Genomic DNA, 20,199 nt, shown 5'->3' with positions numbered 1-20,199 from the left:
AAAGGTGATGACAAATAAAGCAAAATATATCTTTATATTCAGTTATGAGTTGTTTTCTCACTGAATACGTCATGTTACCTAAGGGGGGAAAAAGATCAATCAGATACTCAGAGTCAAGTCCTGATGCCAGCTATATCACTGGCAAAATCCATACTAGTTTCAATTAAATATATCTTGGTTCTATAAATCAAGCCTAGTAGGACTAGAAACATCACAGAGGTAAAATACTTTGGTCAATAGAAAAGAAGAATTTCATACTGCTTTATATTGACCTGCCTTTAGGATATGAAAGAACAGAATCTAGTTTCCCTTTGTCATAAGGGGATAAACTAATGCAAAGAGAAATGGTAGGGCATGTGGAAACAACATGGAAGAAAGGGAGACATGGAGCTAAAAGAGGAGCTTGATAAATCAGCAAGACAAAAACCATTCCAAACTATAAAAATTTCAGAAAATAAAAACCTATCAGGAAACCTGGTTTGAAAAGGAAGAGCTAGCTCCTGAAGCTCACACTGAGACAAATCCTTTAAATCAGCATTCAAGTAAATATAATCTTGCTGATATGGCCTAATATTTCAGCTTTTCTACATGTCAATGTTTTTAATCAGTCCATTGTACCAGTGATTATTAGTAAGATGAAAGGATGAATACACTAAGTGAATTAAAGTGGGTAATGCTGGATCCAGCAGTAATTTTTTTTGCTAGTGCCTGTTATTTTTAAGGAAGCATCTACAAGAGAACCCTGGAAGTGGGTTGATAATCCTTTTCTCACCAAAAGCATGCATGTAGAAGCACACAATCTGCTTTATCCATAATTTATTTCTGATGCTTAACAATACCAGTCTCACTGATGAGCTATTGTGATGTACTACCTTTATTCTCCTTGGACACCTGTATGTAATAGCAGTAACTAAAGTACACACCTCCACATAAAAACCTGGAAATTCATCGAGTAATTTACATTTAGACATACCAAAACAAATAGTTATGTATATAATAAAGTAATGACTGACATTTAGTATTTCCTGCATGTAACCAGCTGAATCAAAGCTGAAATCATGTAACTGGTAATTTTATCACAAACATAATACACTGGAGAATAGATAAGTCACCCTTACTGTCTCATTTTGCAGCCCTTTCTTAAAGGTGTAGCAACAGTGATGCTTAAAAACCCCTTAATAAAGTGGGATTACATGACTGTAATGCAGAATTGTATCCATATTTATCTGACCAATGCCAGTTGCTTTCATTGTTAATAGCCCTTTGAATATCACAACATGACCACTAGTCAACTGTTTGCTCAGTGAATGTCAAGGCTGAAATGAGCTAGTGAGACAACATCTTACACAGAAGATCTTAAAACCTAGGTTTTAGCTTGATAAACATTTACGGTTGCTTAGCTAGGTATCTTTTCCCAGCACTACATTTACAATTTATTGTTTCCTTATTGTCTGGCACAGTACAGTGGAGCTTTCTCCAGTAATAATTCTATTTGCTAGTATCAGATCCTTTTATTTGCTAGTTCTACTTTTATTTAATCCATTTATGTAGACCTATTGATTTTTTGAGATTTTATGGTAACAGTTATCAGGGATGTGAAGTATTTCACACATCATGGTGAATGCTATGAAAATACTTTAATTAATTACTGCAATAAGAAGGGTGGCAACTAAACATTAGACACAGACTTTACGTGAAGAGTTAAATGTAAGGGTACAATCATTTTACTTTAGGTATTTCCATACTACATGCTGTTAAGGTGGTGTCTATTCTGTTGACACAACCCTTACAGAGCAGTGAAAGCTCTAAGTACTGCAAAAATACTCATCAAGTAACACATGCGCCTCCAAAAGGTAATGAATACTGTTCCAACATATGCAAGTTTAATTTATTTCAATTCTAAAAAAAAAAAAAAAAAGAGGGTAAAAGGACAAAAACCATTAATCCCCTTTTTCCTCCTCCATTGTGTTGGTTTGTATAGTAAGCCATGCAATGGGAAAAGTTGACATTTAGCAGAACTTTTATAAATACTCCCATGCATAAACTCTATTCTAGTCTTAATTTGTATGGAACACAGAACCAGATGGAAAATTATTTCTCCTCACATTAAATCTCTCAGAAAACAATTTTCCACTATGACAATTGTAGCTAGTACAGCTACTCAGATTTTCACTGAAGAAATTCTAATGAAAGAACCTATGTAATTACAAAGAGCCAGAATTTTCAAAAGTAGTTTAAATGACATTTTAAATTAAAACACTGCACAATTTTCTCCTAGCATGACTAGTACAGTTTTGCACTTTATTAAGGGATTTTTAGTCATCACTGTTGCTACAAGTTTAAAAAAAATTTCCAGAGCCAATTAAACCACAGAAAAATTTCTCCCATGAAATCATTATGACATTCTTTGGTTCTGCATTTTTTTAAATTTTTAAAATCAGCATTTAAGATTCTGCAAATTTCGCCTTAGGGAACTAGATTACAGGCATCTTAACTCTCATTCAAAAATTATCAGCTCAAAAAGTCTTGATGTTACAACACTGATCCTGGTAGCACATACATTTCTGTGCGTTTCCTCCACAGTTACTAGCCTCAAGAATAACTTCTCTTCTAGAAATACCAGAAAGCAAGAAACAAGTAACAAGAAGATATATACAGGCAACTACGTTTAATAGTAGTAGCTGTAGATAAGCAAAAAATAGTCATTGCTGCTATATAAATAATAATGCCAGGTTCCAAAAGAATGTATAATCTAACATGCTATCTCTCCAAATTACTCAAATGTTTAATTTTACATCATCAGGTTTATTCATATAAAAAATATGATAAATGCTTGCAGGGCTAGGACCTGTCTAGATTACATATAGAAATAAAAGACATGAGAAAAACAGATTTTAATGTCATATTTTCCTTCCTCACTTTTTTTCTTCTCTCTTTTGCCTGTTAGTTTTTGCTTAGTTGTTAGATGTTCAAATTCTTCTTTTAGGCTTCTGGCTTGCCTGTTGTCCTTACCACCATTTACTGTTTCAATTTTGTTTCAGTTTTTCACTTTTTTTTTTTTTAATCATCAAACCAATATTCTGTACCCTTTCACTCCAGCCAAGTTGACTAAGTAACACAGGCATAGATAAGAACAGAGCACGCTGGAATACACATTTTTATGGTGTACAGGAACAATGCAATGTGTTCAAAGGTCAGGCAACTACTGTGACAACCACTTTCATGACTATATATGGAAATTCATCTTCAAGTAGTCATACAGACTATCAGGTGTTATTACAGCAACCATGCAAATGATAAGCCATAAGCATACCTTGATATTACATGAAGCTACTTAGTAGTACAGTTCAGAGGACCTCCATGCACCATCTTGCCTGCATTTCCTCTGACCACTGTATCAGCTTGTATAACGTTCATATTTCACAGTTCATGAAATCATCAAGGAACACACATTTGCATTTAAATGTTTTAGTGTAATCACTTGTGTTCACCTGCAAGAGACAGCTGAGATTTAACTGCAGTTACACTAACCACACCCACAGAGTGGATAAGCCCCAAGAAGAACAGTAATTCTACCTCAGAATTAAACAACAGAGGGAGTAGAAGTACAATCAACATGCCCTTGTGCTCTGGGACCTGCCAGCCCAAGGTAAAGTCACTCAGTGTCTGAAAATAAGTACATTGACCTGCAGAGGCGTGTGGTAAAGAAGCAACAAAAGCCAAAGAAGATAGAGGCCTCGGTGTGGAAGAATCATGCAATTATACAGTGAGAGGACTGCGCAAGTGGGGAAAAGGGGGGTGGTGTGTGTGTGAAGTAACATCAGCTTCAGCAGAAATCTTGGTAGTGCCACATACACTGGATTTGATACTTAGCTCTACCTATCTGCATGAATTTCCCCGACTTCCGCAACCTGCGAGCTCTGCACACCTATGACCCATTTCACCAATATGCATGCTGCACCGGACAAGAAAATACAGAATGGTCTCAAGGCACACTACTTTCATTAGTAATTTGTCACTCTCTCCAGCTGGATAACACCACACCTGGCTGCTCCTCCTGAGGGTCAAGAGACATAAAAGCATAAAATAATGGGATAAGGAAGAAACAAGGAGATGAATTAAGAGTTTATTGAACTGCTTACCGTGTGTTCAAGAAAAGCAAGGAACGAAGTCAGGTGTTTCAGTTGGTGCTTCTTTGGAGGGTTTGGGGAGTGCTAGGTTTTGTGAGTGCCCATAAAAATGTTTTCATGGGGAGCATCTAGAAGAGTTCTTAGATCCTCGCAGCACAATGAAGTTATTATGGGCAGTCTTACATAGAATCTTATAAGACCACGGTAGCAGAAGGAACTTGATGATATGGTCAGAAGGCAGTAGATGGGGCTTTATTACCAGGAAGGAAAAAAGTCTCCTAACTTCACTCCCAGTGAAGAATGGAGAACAGGAGAGCTCGCTTTATTGAGCTGCTATAAGTACTTATCACAAAAAAGAAAAAAGCCTGAGTTACATGCTTGGTAAATACTTAAAGAAACACCACAAATTAAAATAGCATTCTACCTATGACAAATGCAAGCACTTCTACAATACATATATTAATATGATCTCGCTGTTGACTCAGGAGACTTCCAGGCAAAAGGACTATTTTTTGGGTTTTTGGTTTGGGTTTTTTTCATTAAGCACTTTGGGTGCCCCACTTATGCTTTACCAACAACAAGTAAAATCACCTATGATTCAATAAACTTATATTTCTTAGGATTGAAAGCTAAAGAATAATATAGCCTGCTCAAACTCTCTTAAGATCCCAACAGATATCTTGCTATCTTTTTTAAGTTTATCAGGGATGACATGGGAATTGTAATTCTACATCAAATTCACAAGTAGTGCAATTAACACCTTTCTTAGTGTAATTGTTGTCTCAGGCTTGGAAGTCTATATTCAGAATGTTGTTTTCACAATAGATTTTTTCAGTTGATATTGTGTAGAAAGTTGAGTTCAAAATAACACTGATAACAAAACCCAGACATACCTGGTCTTCCTGGAGCCCTAAATTTCTACTTAACAAAACACGTAAAAGGTACGTGGTTTCTGCTTTCTCTCAAAAGGTATTTAATATCAGCTGGTAGAAAACATTGCAATATGTGTTGAAAAACAAACTAAGATAAAACCCAGTTATGTTTTGTAAAGTTCCTCAAAGTATTCCAGGTCCTTCCCATGTTAGGGAACCTTTGAAAGGTCAACAGAATTTCTAATGAAAGAGCATACATGTATTTTGCAGGATAAATGTAGCCATCTATGAATGAAAAATTAGTAACAGGTTCCCCAAAAGCACCCATCTGAAATAATTAACTGAAATACACACACGCACCCACTTCATGGACTGTTTTACATGCGAGAGACACAGCCCTAGCACAGTGGAAACAGGCAAAAGAATTAGTAGCCTCTGAGAGGATTTTATTTCAGCCCAGAAACAATGCTAAGACAAAGTTCACAAACGCATGCAGAAAGAGCTATACCTCCTAATTAGAAAAACAAAGCTCAGACTTCAATTTTCCCTCACGTACTCTCCCTGCTATTCCTATTGAGACATAAACCCCTTTATTTTATCCTTTTATACTCTGAATTCTTGCAGACTTGCTACACAGGTAGGGCCCACACGCACAGGTCATAAGCTGACGTTCACCAGCACGTCCCAGGACCGCTACTAAAACACACCTTTCGCTCCGGTGTAAGGCGGCACGTAACTCTCCACACACTGTAGGATGTTTAAGTAGCCTTTCGCGTTTCTCCTCTAAACCTTTCGTACTTTATGCGTTTAAGTGCGCTCACTCCCTCAAAGGAGCAGAAAACAACATATGCTAAGAGTAAAAAACAAACAAAAAAAACCCCCGAACCCGCAGCACCAACAACCCATCCCACAGCAGTGTTTTAAACACGGTTTAAATACGCTCCTCACCGCTACCTACAGGGAGGAGTGCTGGGCCGGTGGGCGCCGAGCCCCCACACCTGCCAGAATGCGCCCCCCCCACCACCTAAGCGAACTGGGCTCGCCGCCCCGGACACGGTGAAGGGGTGACACCGAGAAGGGGTGACACCGAGAACGGCAACCCGCTCGCCCCCCCGCTCCCGCCCTACCTGCCGGCCGCCGCCTCCCGCAGTGCCGCGGCGCCCGCCGGGGCCCGCCGCCACCTGCTGCCGGCGGGGCGGGGCGAGCGGACGGGCAGCGCCGGCGGCCAATGGCAGGGCGGCCGGCGGCAGGGGCGGGCTGAGGCGGGGGTCGCTTGGGGCCGTTCTCTACAGCCCGAGGGGCTCGTCTCACAGCCGAGGGAGCTAGAGGCCGCCAAGTCCGGGGGGGCGGCAGGACGCCGGGGCACCCGGAGGAGAGTGCCGCCATGGCCGGCCCGGGCGGGCAGTGAGCTGCAGGCAGCGCTCTGGCAGGGGTTTCCTAGCCAGCACCAAAGTTTCCTCTTCACCGTCCCTCAGGCCGGGGTGTGCCGCTGCCCCCCCCCCGCTTTAAGCCATCCTCACAACTGCGGCACCTCCCTCCCCCGCTGTGCGCTGCGAGTCCCCTGGAGCCGCGGTCCGCCGAGGCGCCCGTCGTGGCTGGCCTCCGGCTGTCGCTCCCGGCGGCCTCCCAGTAGCCGTGCCGAGAAACGGCCGCGGCTCGGCGGGGTGCGCTCGGCCCCCGCTCGGTTGTTAGCCGTCTGTGCCCTGCGCCGCGGAGGAGAGCCCCGCTGGGGCAGTGAGGTCCCCGTGGGAGGCCGTTAGAAGCCGAGCGCTGAGCCGCCGCGACCCTTCTCTCGTCTGGTGGCGAAGCGGTTAAATTTCAGCAGCGCCGCGGGGGGGCGCAGCCGCCCGTCCGACAACGCAGGCGTTTTGGGTCCTGCCGCACGCCGTCACGCAGTTCCCGCCTCAGCGGCGCGCGGCCTGTTTCAAAGCGGGAGCCATGGCCGAGCAGGGCCTGGAGATGGCCTCCATGATCCCGGCGCTGCGGGAGCTGGCCAGGTAGGACGGGGCCAGCCTCCGCCTCGTGGAGGGGGGGAGTTGCGCTGCGCTGCAGGAAGCGCGCCCGGCCTCGGCGCCAGAGCGTGGCGTGGGGAGGTGGAAAAGTAGGTTCCTTCGCCGCCGCTCTGCGAGGTTTTCCGGGGCTGGGCCTGCGCCCTCCCCTCATCCTGGTCGCCTTCGCCCGCCGCCACCTGCCTGGGTTGCTCCCTCCCTCACGGGTGGTGCTGGTAGAACCTGACAGGAGAGGCGTGTTGGCCTGCATAGGACCCAGCGTCCTGGGGACTTCGTTGTGTTTGCAGTGTCACTTCACTGAGAACTAAACGACCTTGAAAATGGTTGGCTCTAAAGTTTTAATGGCAGCATTAAGACTGCAGTTTTGTTTTGTGGTAGGAAGCTAGTCGACGTGGAGGTACAATAGTATGTTGAAGATTCGACCTGATAAGAGCTAGTTGCCATCTTAGTCACCTGAGCGGTTGCTATTGATACTTCTTACCCAGGGTGTTGGTAGCTAATCAGTTGAATAATTCTGGTTAATTCCAAAAGTGAAATGGGGTTCTTAATTTTTTTTTTTTTAATGCGCTGAAGCTCGTTTGTTGCTTGGTGGTAGCATGCGGATAAATCCCTTTGTCTGCCAGGTGTGAATTTAATATATACCAAACATAATTGCATTAAAAAATTAAATGATCTTCAGCACTTTGTCAAACTTTGTACTTCCAAAAAATAAGGAGAAAGAGGAACATGCAAGAGGCTGGTCACTAAAACAAGGAATCAATTTGTACTTCTTTTTGAAGGCATCTAAAAGAAAAAAAAAAGTTTAACATTGTGTTGTTGAGATAGACTTCAAATAATTATTTTGTATTTTAAAATGGATAATTTCAAAATAATGTACTTTTAATTTTAGTGCCAGTCCAGAAGACTACAATACCGTTGTGCAGAAACCAAGACAAATACTCTGCCAGTTCATTGACAGAATTCTTACAGATGTAGATGTTGGTAGGTATTACATCCCTATCTTTTAAAATTATTATCTGCTTTATGCTTTAAGTAACTTCTACCAAAAAAAAAGTTACAACTCTCATTTCAACAAAGATCTAGTAGTTGAATGTAATACCACTTATGACTTATTTTTTAATAACTTCCCTGATGAAGTATTTGCTATTATGATGTGAAGTAACCTAAGTAAAAAAAAAAAAAAAAAAAAAAAAAAGGAGGGGGGAAATGCAGTGCAGGGTTCTATGAATATAAATGCTCTCAACATCGAAAATCAGGAGTATCATGTAATGTGATTGTTCATTGAGTAATATAGCTTGCAAGTCTTAATACTCACAGGGTCCTTCAGAATTGAAATACTTTGATATAAATGGCTTTATTTTTAATTTTAGAATTCTAACAAAGCCTTATTTCAGTTCTCCTTAAATCATGTTAAGGTTTCAATTATTACACTACTTTAAAATATTTTGGTAAATATGAAATACATATACTAAAATATTATCACTTGTAGTTATCTGTACGTTAGCATCAAGGAGAATCACAGTGAGGGTAACAGTGTTTCCAACGTATAATTTCATGTAGCTATGTCCTGGTTTCAGCTGGGACAGAGTTAACTTTCTTTCTAGTAGCTAGTATGGTGTTGTGTTTTGGGTTCAATATGAGAAGAATGTTGATAACACACTGATGTTTTCAGTTGTTGCTAAGTAGTGTTTAGACTAAGTCAAGGATTTTTCAGCTTCTGATGCCCAGCCAGCAAGAAGGCTGGAGGGGCACAAGAAGTTGGGAGGGGACACAGCCAGGGCAGCTGACCCGAACTGGCCAAAGGGGTATTCCATACCATGTGATGTCATGCCCAGTATATAAACTGGGGGGAGTTGGCCTGGGTGGGGGGTTGCTGCTCAGGAACCGACTGGGCATTGGTCAGTGAGTGGTGAGCGATTGCATTGTACATCACTTGTACATTCCAGTCCTATTGTTATTATCATTATTATTGGTTTTGTTGTTGTCATTTTATTATTATTATTATCATTATTAGTTTCTTCCTTTCTGTCCTGTTAAACTGTTCTTAACTCACGAGTTTTACTTTTTTTTTTTTTTCCGATTCTCTCCCCTATCCCACTGGGTGGGGGGGAAGTGAGTGAGCGGCTGTGTGGTGCTTATTTACCAGCTGGGGTTAAACCATGACAAGCTGTCTCAGTAAGACTGATATTTTGTCTAGTGAATTGATCAATTTAAGTATCATACTCATGTTACTGTATAGATGATGTGTTTGTTAATTGTCTTGTAACCCTGAAAGGGAGGGCTATAAAAATAAAAACAAAAAGCCAATCTGCTTCAGATACTGCTTTTGAATACATAAGTGTTGTATTTTATTGTTGCCATGTAACTTTTCTGGTTAATTGCTATCTGAATCTGCAATAGTTTTCTTCTTGTGCTAACTAACCGTGTGGAATTTGGATAAATCTGATGTGATTCAGATACCTGTTTCAATGGAGCTGTACAGCAGCATTAGATGTGTTTAGTATTTTGCTATAACTTTCTGATCCAGTAAGCTGAACTTACCATTTAAAAACTTCTATTTCTTGGAGATTTAGAACAATTCTTAGAGGTTTTTTTCTACCAAGATCATAAGCCTAGGGAAAATTGTGTCATTAAAAATTAAAATGTTAACGATTTGCTATTCTTCAGTAATCAAACAGTTGGATATAATACTGACTAAATGTTAATGCGTGTAGAGTTACTGAATAATATTTAAGCTGAGTAATTTATGGTTTTTTTCATACAGTTTGATGTCACATAATGGGTTTACAATATGCACAAAATCATCTTCATGGATTAGTAAAGCACACTCCCGATTGATAATTATACAGGTTTAATACTGTATCATAGTATTTTATATAAAAAATTTCTTCTTTCTCTTTAGGTGTGAAGAAAATTTGTGAAGTTGATTTATTGCAATGCTAATTCAGAAATGTGTCTCTTTTTTCTTTTTTCTTTTTTTTTTTTTTAAAGTTGCTTTGGAACTGATTAAGAAATCAGATTCACAGCCAAGTTCTGTAATGTTGCTTGATTTTATTCAACATATCATGAAATCTTCCCCGCTTATGTTTGTAAATGTGGATGGAAATCAGGAGGAAACCGAATGCAGTTGCATTGGTGAGTTTGTTGAAAATGTTTATGTTGAAACTTGATATTTTCAGGATTTAAATTTTCTGACAATGGGATCATATAAAAGAACAAAAATCAGAAAAAGGCAGATTCGTAAGTTCAGTGTTACATAGTTATAAGTAAGTAAGTATTATGATAGACTTTTAATGTTGTGAGTTGATTTGCACTTGTGGTAACAGAACTTTATCAGGACAGAGTTTAACCTTATTCATTACCATTGCTTAGTGGTATTACCCTGTTCGTGTTGATGAGATATCTTATACAAATATGCATTGCCTGAGGGTTTTTTGGGCAGAGGAAAATGCCTGGAACTACCCAGTGTAAAATGTCTGTCCCCTGTCCCGTCCCCCCCTTCTCCCCCCCCCCCCCCCCCCAGTGAAGGGTCTTTGTTTACTAAGCCTACATGTATTTATCTCAAGGAGTTTTCTTCTGTTTTACTGATGAGCAACCTGCTCTCAAGGAGGTGCTCATAATAGGAGGTTTTGGTTGTTATCTTAATAATTTTCTGTTTGCTGTTTCTTTTTTATTGTCCTAGAATTTAGTAACTGGATCATAACAAGGCTTCTCCGAATTGCTGCAACTCCAAACTGCAACATGCTGCACAAGAACATTTGTGACGTCATTTGCTCTTTACTTTTTCTGTTTAAAATGAAGAGCTGCTCCATTTTTGAAGTACTAACAAGAGACTTGCTACAGCTTTTCCAAGACTTAATCTTCCTGCATGAAAGAGATGCGCAAAAGCATCTCTGGGGAGATGGACTGGTCTGGCCAGTGACTGTAAAGAGGTTTTCAAGCAATACAAGTGACAATGTGGGGTATTTAAGATTGGCACCATTACAGCTGATGGGTATACCCAATGTAGAATGTTTGGAAGTTATATTAATGTCTATTCTGACAGATATTGTTGCAGATGTGTTTTTTGTACGACAAGATATTATTCTCTGGGGTATAGGCTGCTCCCTGTTGGAGTATGGCAGTCCAAAAGTTAAAGCTTTGGCAGTGAAGTTTTTAGTAAAATTAATTCATTTAGGAGGACCTCCAGAACAGCTGGCCAGTGTTTTCTTCACAGTCTTTTTTGGAATTCTACAGTCAGCACTTGAAATGGATACTGAAGAATCAGAACTCTTTGGAGAACCACTTTTACTGTTGGTGAGGACATTGTTGCCTTTCGAAGCAGATTCTTACAGAAATATTGAACCTGTCTACTTGAATATGCTATTAGAGAAGCTCTGTGCATTGTTTGAAGGTGATGTGTTTAGGAGTCTTCAGTCTGAAAAGCTGAAAGCTGCTTTTTGCCATATACTGCAATATTTTCTGGAGTTTGTTCCAACTGGCTATGAATCTGCCTTGCAAGTAAGAAAAGTCCATATCAGTGCCATATGCAGAGTTTTTGTGAATGTGCTTGGAACTCAGGAAGAACAGGAGGTAGGTTAATTTTAGAAACTGTATTCATTGTGTGAATAGATTATGTACAAAAACCTCCATCTGTGCCAAGAAGAAAATCTAGGAAATACTATTTTTAGTTGCATAATTAGATTCATACTCCTTGTTTCTCAACTGTTTCACATATTTGTACAGGTCAGAGTTCTTTCATTAGTTGAATGTAGCTGGACCCTCTGTTTTTCAGATGTATTAAACTATTGAGAAGCTATGCAGGCACAAGGCTCTGTTGGTAATCATAGTATAAAACGGGGGTAAGGCACAGAGTATGCTCAGATAAGGGCAGCTTTACAAGTAATTTCCCTTCATCTGAACTGGTCTTACTTTCTAACCATATGCTTTTAGTCATATTTTGGGGGGACAGGCAGACAGAAAGGTTTGAAATAAAATAGAATCATAGAATGCTTTGGGTTGGAAGGGACCTTTAAAGGTCATCTATTCCAACCCCCTGCAATGAGCAGGGACATCTTCAACTAGATCAGGTTGCTCAGAGCCCTGTCCAACCTGACCCTGAATGTTTCCAAGGATGAGGCATCTACCACCTCTCTTTGGGCGGCCTGTTTCAGTGTTTCACCACCCTCATCGTAAAAAAATTCTTCCTTATGTCCAATCTAAATCTATCCTCTTTTAGTTTAAAACCATAGTGAGGTGTTAATAATGAGGTGTTGGTATGCTGAGTGTTCCCTTTACACCCACATGCGTATCCATTGTCTCTTAAACTTGGTGTGTCCGTCTTGATGGCTTTGGTAGCAAGGTATTATGGTGAGAATTGGTAAACAGCTGTACAAGCTGCATTCTGTCTGGTAGGAACACAGGAAACTTCTTTGCTTATGAGAGTTTTCGTCTTGTAATTAAGATTTTTGAACAGAAAGGTTTTTAAGAACTTTGTTACCACGTTATTTTGAAATTTTATATTTTAAGTCAGAAACAATAACGTCATGTCTGTCTTTGAGAAGTAAAGCATAGCACACATCATGGTACCTCTGTCGTTTGTCCATCCCAGTATCTGGTGAGCCCACTTTATACAGCATTAAAAATACAAATGGAAGAAATCTTTCAGGAGCTTCATCAGAACCAGCTAGATACTTCCGATACTGATGGGTGGAGCAGCAGCGGTGATGAAGTTCCAGAGAAAAGACGACGACTAAGCCTGCCAACAAAGCATCCAAAGAAATCACCTGCACCAGTAATGTATGACACTTACTCAATAACTACTTTTATAGTAATGTGGCTAGTAAATAATAACAAATGACAACTTTTTTGAGCCAGTTTCTTCGTAACAGCCACATTGAAAGATCTTCTGGGAAAAGATCTAAATGATATTTTGAAGCATCAAAATCTACAGATGTTTTTTAAGCCAAACTTTAGTGAATTATTTTCATTTTTACATACTGAAAACGGAAAAGTTGGGAGAATACATACAGAATGACAGAATCATGTATGTGGCTATGCTGTTGCACTGTATGTGCTTAAAGTGGGTCTAGTTAAGTCAGGTTGTTCTCTGATGAACAAAGCCAGTTCTCTCAGCCTTTGCTTGTGCTGTGCTTTAGCTCCGTGATTATCTTGGACTTGCTCCAGCATGTTGATCTCTTTCTTGTATTTGGGTACTCAAAACTGGCTCCAGGATGCTGTACTCCAGGTGTGGGCTCAAGATTAGTCTTCACTCTTGATAATACAGCCCAGTACATAGTTGACCTTCTTTGCAACAAGGTCACACTGCTCTTATATTCAACTTTTCTGCAAGTCCACCGGGTCATTTTCTCCAAAGCTGCTTGCTAGCTAGTCAGCCCTGAGCCTGTTCTGTTGCACGGGGTTTTTTGTGCCAGTTGCAGGACTTTTCATATGTCTCTGACCTCCATGAGGTTCTTGTCAGCCTAGTTTTCCAGCCAGTTGAGGTCCTCCAAATAAGTAGCTCTTCTTTTATCTGCAGAGCTACGTGCCTCATTGTAGAAAGGAATCAAGTTAGTCTGGCATGATTTGCCCTTAGTAAATACGTGCTGACTGTTCCCAGTCACCTTCTTGTCCCTTATGTGGCTAGAAATGAGTTCAAAGAATTTTTCCATAACCTTCCCAGGGACTGAGGTTAGACTGGCAGGCCTTTAGTTTTTTGGATCCTCTTTTTTGCCTTTTTTGAAGGTGGGTGAAACGTTTGTCTTTTTATATAGTCATCAGGAACCACCCTCATCTCCATGACCTTCCAAGGACTGTAGAGCTATACCTTTATAGCCTTTCAGTAAGTCTAATTTGCATCATACTTAACTTCAGAGGTAGTATCTTGTTCTCCCAAAGAGCACATTTAAGCTAAAGCTTCATTTAGTATTTTCTTAATCCTGTATCCAACATGGATTAGCTCTGGTTTTGCTATGATGATTTATCTTTTCTGAAAAAAGTATGTGGTGGAAAATAATTAATATGGTCAAATTACAGTCTCAGTCCTGTAAACATGAAATTGAAGAGTCCTCTATGGAATGCCATCACAAAGAAAGCTGCATCCTTAATGTTTATCCTTGAGAGAGAAATTCTGACAGCGGATATTCTTCAGACTGTAGAAGGGTTTGCTGTAATTCTGCGACTAGCTGCTTTGTGCATAGTTCATTGTTCTCCCTCAACAAATTCTACCAGGTAAAGTACCAAGGTGAAACTGTGAGACCAGTAATTTCTCCTAACTGTTCTTATGATTTGTGTAGATTAATGCTTGTCCATGTTATCAGGCCAAGTATTGGTTAAGTCCTGTATGTTTTGAAGTAGTACACTTTCATAGTAACTTTGCCTACAAGCAATACAATATTAAATGTTATAGTATGTTGCATTGATCATATGATTTCTGTTTTAACAGTATATATCATAAAGTAGCTCATCTGTGTAACTCTGACACATGTAAGAATACTCCGAGCTCCTCAGATTCAGTGGTGAATATACAGTTCACATGGATTTCCTCTGATTTTATCACAAGAGTAGTGAAAGTCTGCAGAAACCTGTTAGAGGCTGCTACGCAGATTGTTAACCTAGAACAAGTGATTGACAGAATAGTGAAAATCTTTGATGCTTTGCTGTATGCACAAGGTGAGAAATCCTTTAAACTAGCATGTCTTTTATTGTGTTTGTAAATTAGGAATGCATCTGACTAAATTGGTCTGTTGTGGTAGAGGTACTGAAATGATAGATCTTGTGTTAGAACTCCAATTCCTGTACAAAAAAGGTTAAATTAAAAAAAAGAGCATTCTTCTCTGTTTAGAGAGTTTGCTTTGTATTCCTCTTTGAACATGATTTGCTAGTCTTTGTCTGTACTTCTATTGATTTTTTTTTTTTATTTTTTTTATCTGAACAAGAGACAACATGGGGATAGTGAATATGCGTGAGAAAGAAAACTGCTAAAAGTTCGTTTCTTTTTAAAACACGCAGAGGTAGCATGCCTTACTATCTCTGTTCCACTCAAAGATTTCAAAGCTTCTGACCAACTTCAGCAAATGTGGCATGCAGGAAGTGTACCAAAAATATTAAGTACCTGTATATTTTCTTTAAAAGTAGCTGGTAGGATGGAGGACAGACTCTACTAAGACTAAAGTGTTATTTATTATGAGTTCAGCTTACTAGCCATCCCAAAGTCCACCAGAGAGTCTTCATATAAATCCAGAGATACCAAAGTTGTATTCATTCTGCTGTTCATGTGTTACATGCTGTCAACTGTTTAATGAAATTTTTAGATTATTTTGATGTAGCACTACATGATTTATTAACATATGTTTAAAATGTAGAATATCAACATGTGGGACTAGTGATACTAATCTTCGTTGATGGAAAAAAAAAACATTTTGTAGCAAATTAAGAACATAAAATGTGCATCTGTTTTATAAACTATACAGAGCTGTAAAAGTATCAGTGTTTTGTCGTTTTGTTTTATTTTTTGCCCCCTAGTGAAAATTCCACTGAGTGATCAGATTCTTGATAACTTATGTGGATTGCTGTCTCTGCCCTGGATTTACAGCCATCCTGATGATTCTTCTTTTAAGCCATCTGCTTTTGGGTTTGATCCTCTAGTTTTGAGTCAAAAAACTGCACAGAGTTTCTGTAAGTATGTTAAAGTATGTAAAATCTAATATCTCTCTGGAATGATTGTTCTCAAGTAAAATTATTTTCTTTGCCCTCTAATGATGATTGATAATATTAAAAGTTTAAATCAAGTAATTATCTACTTTATTTTGTTTTTTCTCTTTAGCACCCCAAACTCAGTCACACTGTGTGTTCCTTCTGTCTCTCTTCCCAAGAAACATTAGTCTGGATTGGAGAAAATCCATTTATCATTGGGCACTACAAAGTCCCCATGAAGTAATTCGGGCTACTTGCGTTAAAGGATTCTCTCTCCTGCTTCATCCGCCAAGTGTGCAGTCCTGCAGTATGATTCCCAAAGCTCTTTTGTATGTATTAATGCTGCTTTTCTGTCTTCATGCAAGAAGAAAAATGGACAAATAAGAAATGTAGTACAAGCACAAAAATAAATATTTATTTCATCCAGAATTTGCTAGATCATAATTTCAGAAATCTTAAGATACCAACAGGATAGGTTTAAGTGATGATGTCTGTATGATAGAATAGTGTTTGCTTACCATGTCAGTGTACAAGTTACTTTGCTAGTTGAAGACCTCATTTCTAATTAACAAAGTTAAACTACAGAGGGGAAAGGAGGTATCTTTGTCAGTTAAATATATGTTATGTTTGTCCATATGTCTCTTAAAATCTTTGCAATTTCTCTGCCTTTTGTATATACAAATCTTGGTGTCTTCTGTCTTACTGTGTCTAGTCTTCAGTTTCTTTATAACATGCCAGACTCACCATGCCCAGTGCTACTTCAAACATTTAATAGAACTTGAGGGTAATCTGAAAAGGGAAAAATAATTTAGTGAGACAGATCTTTAAATTGTCCTAATAGTACTTTCAGTATAGTTAGAGAATTCAGACAATGTAGAAATACAAATTCTTAGGTAAATGATCTATTTTAAAGGTTTCATATTTGTTTCCATTTCAGAAATCAAATCAAAGATGAGTCTGAGCTAGTCAAGGAGGCTTGTGCTGCTATAGTTGGGAAATTATCTTGCTGTCTTTCTGGTACCTTCAGTGTACGACCTTCCTTAGCAGACTCTGCTATTAAGCATGTTACTTATGATATTTTGTGTAGCAGCCTTACTGTGAGTTCTGCTCATGAAAAAACTTGTTCCGTGCAAGCCTGTGTTTTCAAGCCATTTCTTATTCTCCTCGAGAACAAAGTATCCAGTTCAGTAAAGCTAGGTATGTGACTTTACCTTTATTAATATTTTGCACTTCTGTATGAGGTACTAAGTCACTACTTATGTACCGTTCTCCATTCCTTTTTTTCCTATATTGTTTTTTTTTATAGCTGCAACGGTGCTTGAAATGTCATATTTCAGTTGATATCACTGCTAATGTTTTGGTGTTGTCACTGATATTCTTTTTAAACTACCTTGGTTTAATTTTGGTCTATGGCCACATCTAGCTATGTAATACTTGATAAAATCTGAATTTTAAATAGCTTGTCTGGTTTGACAATATTTACTCTTTTGATAAAAAAATATAGTGTGCTTTATGGCTTACTTGCATCACTGTTCTGTGCACTTCAATAGATTTTCCAAAGGCATTAAAAATATATTTTCCTTTCCTCCTCCAACCTATGCCACCCAGCATTTATAGAAAATATACCTCATCTTTGCAAACATCTGGATTTTAGCACTGATGAGTCCAGTGTGAAGATTCTTATTGGGTCTTTATTAAACCTAATGGAAGATCCAGACAAAGATGTAAGAGTGGCTTTCAGTGATTGCATAAAGAACATACTAGAATCCTTAGACTCTGAAGAAGGATTCATAAAAGAGGTGAATTCATATTTCTTTTTCGTTGTTTTTCCTAACTTACTATGGTTTTTGTTTCACTGATGTCAAACACTCTCGAATTACTATTTTTTGTTTTCATGTGTTCTAGCTATTTGTTTCAAGAATGAAAGAAGCTTATACAAATGCCAAAATATCAAGAAATAATGAGCTTAAAGATACCTTGATTCTCACAACAGGAGATATTGGAAGGTATTTTTGACAGTATCTTGAAAATTCAAAGTAGTGTCAGTTTGTGATGCAAAGTAACTTTTTTGTTCAAGTGTAAATGTAAGATTAAATTACTTAATTCAAGGTCAGCCGTTGCCCAGAGTCCTTTGCAACTGTACTAAGCTGTTGATTCATATGGAATATTCCTCATTTTCTTCTGCCCTGTCATAGGAACTATGGATAAGCTATGCAAATACAGTGATCAGTCATTTTGCATTATGGTGATTGTATATTCTTAAGTAATTTTGTTAATGCAACGATTCTTTTTTCCTTTTTAATTCTTTTTCTTCTGCTTACTTTGTAAGGGCATCAAAAGGAGATTTGGTACCGTTTGCCCTCTTGCATTTGTTACACTGTTTGTTGTCCAAGTCAGCTTCTGTGGCTGGAGCAGCATACACAGAAATTCGATCCCTGGCGGCAGCTAAGTCCATAAAACTGCAAGCTTTTTTCAGTCAGTACAAGAAACCTATCTGTCAGGTAAAAAGAAAAGAGTTGGTGGTTTAGAAAAGCATATGTTTAGGTTCTTTTTGTGTATTTTGAAAATGGTATTAAAGGTAAAAATTACAGTATTTTACAAAAATTTTATAGGATGACAGAGAGATGATTTTAAAAAACAAGGAGGACCCCACAAACATTCAGGAAGGAATGGGAAATCTTTGACTTTGTCATGATCTTCTCCCCTTGACAGTATTGCTTTTCTTTTTTATTTCCTGTATGCTGTTGTTCTGAAATAGAGGATCTATATAGTTTCTTGCATTGTGTGGTACCATTGCCACAAGAGGCTTTGATTTTAATATTGGAATTGAAGTCAACATTTACAGTCATTATACAGACATGATTGATTTGTTCTTTTGTTAAACCCATTACATAAAGACAGAAGTTCTGTTTAAAAGAAAATTATCAAAACCAGACTTTTCTAATTTTGAGTATTTTTTTAATAATGCAATGTCTGAATCCAGGGTTACAAAATTAAATGCACTTATTAAGTAGATGATAATCCAGTCCTGTTGCAAAGTAATAATCATAGATCTATGTGCAATAAATGAGAAAGGATAACAGATGCATAGAAAGAGGAGTGAAGCTCTTGTGTTTATTTTTAGGGAGCGAAAAAGGGGTAAATAATACTAAATATATATTTCTTCATGCTTAGTTTCTAGTGGAATCCCTGCACTCCAGCCAGATGGCAGTATTGAGTGCTCCATGCCAGGGTAATGAGCTACAGAAACAAACAGCTGCTCACCAGAGAGAAATGGCGCTGGACATGTTATCCGAGATTGCCAATGTATTTGATTTTCCAGATCTAAATCGCTTTCTCTCAGTAAGTTGGGCAGTCCTTTTTACTTTTGATTTTTTTGGGGGGGGGGGGGGGGGAGGAGTAGTGTAGGGTGTATGTGTGTACTTGTGGATTTCTGTTTTAGTCCACAATTTTTCTGTGAATGTCATGGATCCAATTTTTTTTTTCCTCCAGTTGCTGTTGTTTGTTATAATATAGAATATTTTGGGATTGCTGCAAATGGGAGCTCAAATACAGAGGAACATATTTATCAAAGAGTTACAGTGATGGCTACAGTGCTAATTCAAGTATGACAGATGATGAACTAAGGTCTAGCATACTTATTGAGTATATCTATATTAATGATTTAGTGCACTTCGAGGGATTCTTTGTAAGGTGTGATTTTTGTATGGTGTCTGCTTTCTTGTTTCAAATGAAGAAAGCTATTGTTCCGTGCATAGATCTCTTCTTGATCTGGTTAGATATCTGTTTTAGTTGAAGCCTAAGTAGCTCGTATTTTGCTTCTTGGTAGATGGGAGATGCACAACTGTTAAGTAAGCAGTGTTCTAGTTGACTGGTAGGTTGAGGGACTGGTGTTGTGTGTGGGTGTGTTGGGTTTTTGTTGGTTTTGGTTTGGTTGTTTTTTTTTTTTTCCTTAAGATTTCCTTTTGTGGAGAATCTAGATGGACACAAAAAGTGCTAGCTCACTTTTTGTTTGCATGTTTCTCAGTATTAATTAGACGAAGCACCTCCTTAAGCAATTATTTTATGTGCATTTTTACTAGATATTTCCATCTTATTAAAGTAGTTCTTTATTCATACTTATAGTCATACATATGACCAGTGGCGTATGTTGTTGTACTGACACAAATGGAAAGAAGCTGAACCCTGGGTTTTTGGAGGGGTTTTGTGTTCGTTTTTTCCATTAAGTGTTGTTCTTAATTTACCAGCGGACCCTACAAGTTTTGCTTCCTGACCTTGCAGCCAAGGCTAGTCCTGCAGCCTCCACACTTATTCGAACCATAGCAAAACAGCTGAATGTAAACCGAAGAGAGATTTTAATTAATAACTTCAAATACATCTTCTCTCATTTGGTCTGTTCGTGCTCCAAGGATGAGCTTGAGCGGGCACTTCACTACCTCAAGGTAAATTGGCATTTGTTTTATTATACATGCAGATTAGGAGCAACAATTGATGAATAGTGAGCTTTCTGCTTTA

At 38.7% G+C, this 20,199-nt stretch overlaps 2 protein-coding genes across 6 annotated transcripts in view; one reads left to right on the top strand and one right to left on the bottom strand.

The window, feature by feature from the left end:
* The window catches only part of PLS1 (plastin 1), a 50,509-nt gene extending 44,291 nt beyond the window's left edge, over positions 1-6,218 (bottom strand). Inside the window, exon 1 of one of the 4 annotated variants that reach the window (XM_069792241.1) lies at positions 6,130-6,218. The gene's annotated coding sequence lies outside the window, so the exon portion shown is untranslated. Of the gene's footprint in view, positions 1-5,709; positions 5,830-5,960; positions 6,060-6,129 lie in introns of those variants that run through there. The other 3 variants (XM_069792240.1, XM_069792243.1, XM_069792242.1) reach the window with 3 other exon arrangements.
* Positions 6,219-6,641: 423 nt separating this feature from the next.
* Positions 6,642-20,199, top strand: part of ATR (ATR serine/threonine kinase) — a 43,247-nt gene continuing 29,689 nt past the window's right edge. The window contains exons 1-15 of one of the 2 annotated variants that reach the window (XR_011326187.1): positions 6,642-6,999; positions 7,901-7,992; positions 10,003-10,146; positions 10,694-11,583; positions 12,602-12,789; positions 14,026-14,220; positions 14,435-14,661; positions 15,514-15,666; positions 15,815-16,013; positions 16,622-16,881; positions 17,293-17,483; positions 17,590-17,690; positions 18,014-18,185; positions 18,859-19,026; positions 19,932-20,126. Coding sequence is in view for 1 of the 2 variants with exons in the window: in XM_069792238.1 (XP_069648339.1) it covers positions 6,941-6,999; positions 7,901-7,992; positions 10,003-10,146; positions 10,694-11,583; positions 12,602-12,789; positions 14,026-14,220; positions 14,435-14,661; positions 15,514-15,666; positions 15,815-16,013; positions 16,622-16,881; positions 17,293-17,483; positions 17,590-17,690; positions 18,014-18,185; positions 18,859-19,026; positions 19,932-20,126 (3,234 nt within the window). In the remaining variant the exon portion in view is untranslated. The remainder of the gene's footprint in view (positions 7,000-7,900; positions 7,993-10,002; positions 10,147-10,693; positions 11,584-12,601; positions 12,790-14,025; positions 14,221-14,434; positions 14,662-15,513; positions 15,667-15,814; positions 16,014-16,621; positions 16,882-17,292; positions 17,484-17,589; positions 17,691-18,013; positions 18,186-18,858; positions 19,027-19,931; positions 20,127-20,199) is intronic. The other variant, XM_069792238.1, reaches the window with a different exon arrangement.

The sequence above is a fragment of the Haliaeetus albicilla genome, chromosome 9 (genome assembly GCF_947461875.1).
Source record: "Haliaeetus albicilla chromosome 9, bHalAlb1.1, whole genome shotgun sequence".
NCBI classification, from domain to species: Eukaryota; Metazoa; Chordata; class Aves; order Accipitriformes; family Accipitridae; genus Haliaeetus; species Haliaeetus albicilla.
The sequence above is the reverse complement of the archived record's forward strand: the minus strand, read 5'-3'. Positions and strand labels throughout refer to the sequence as shown.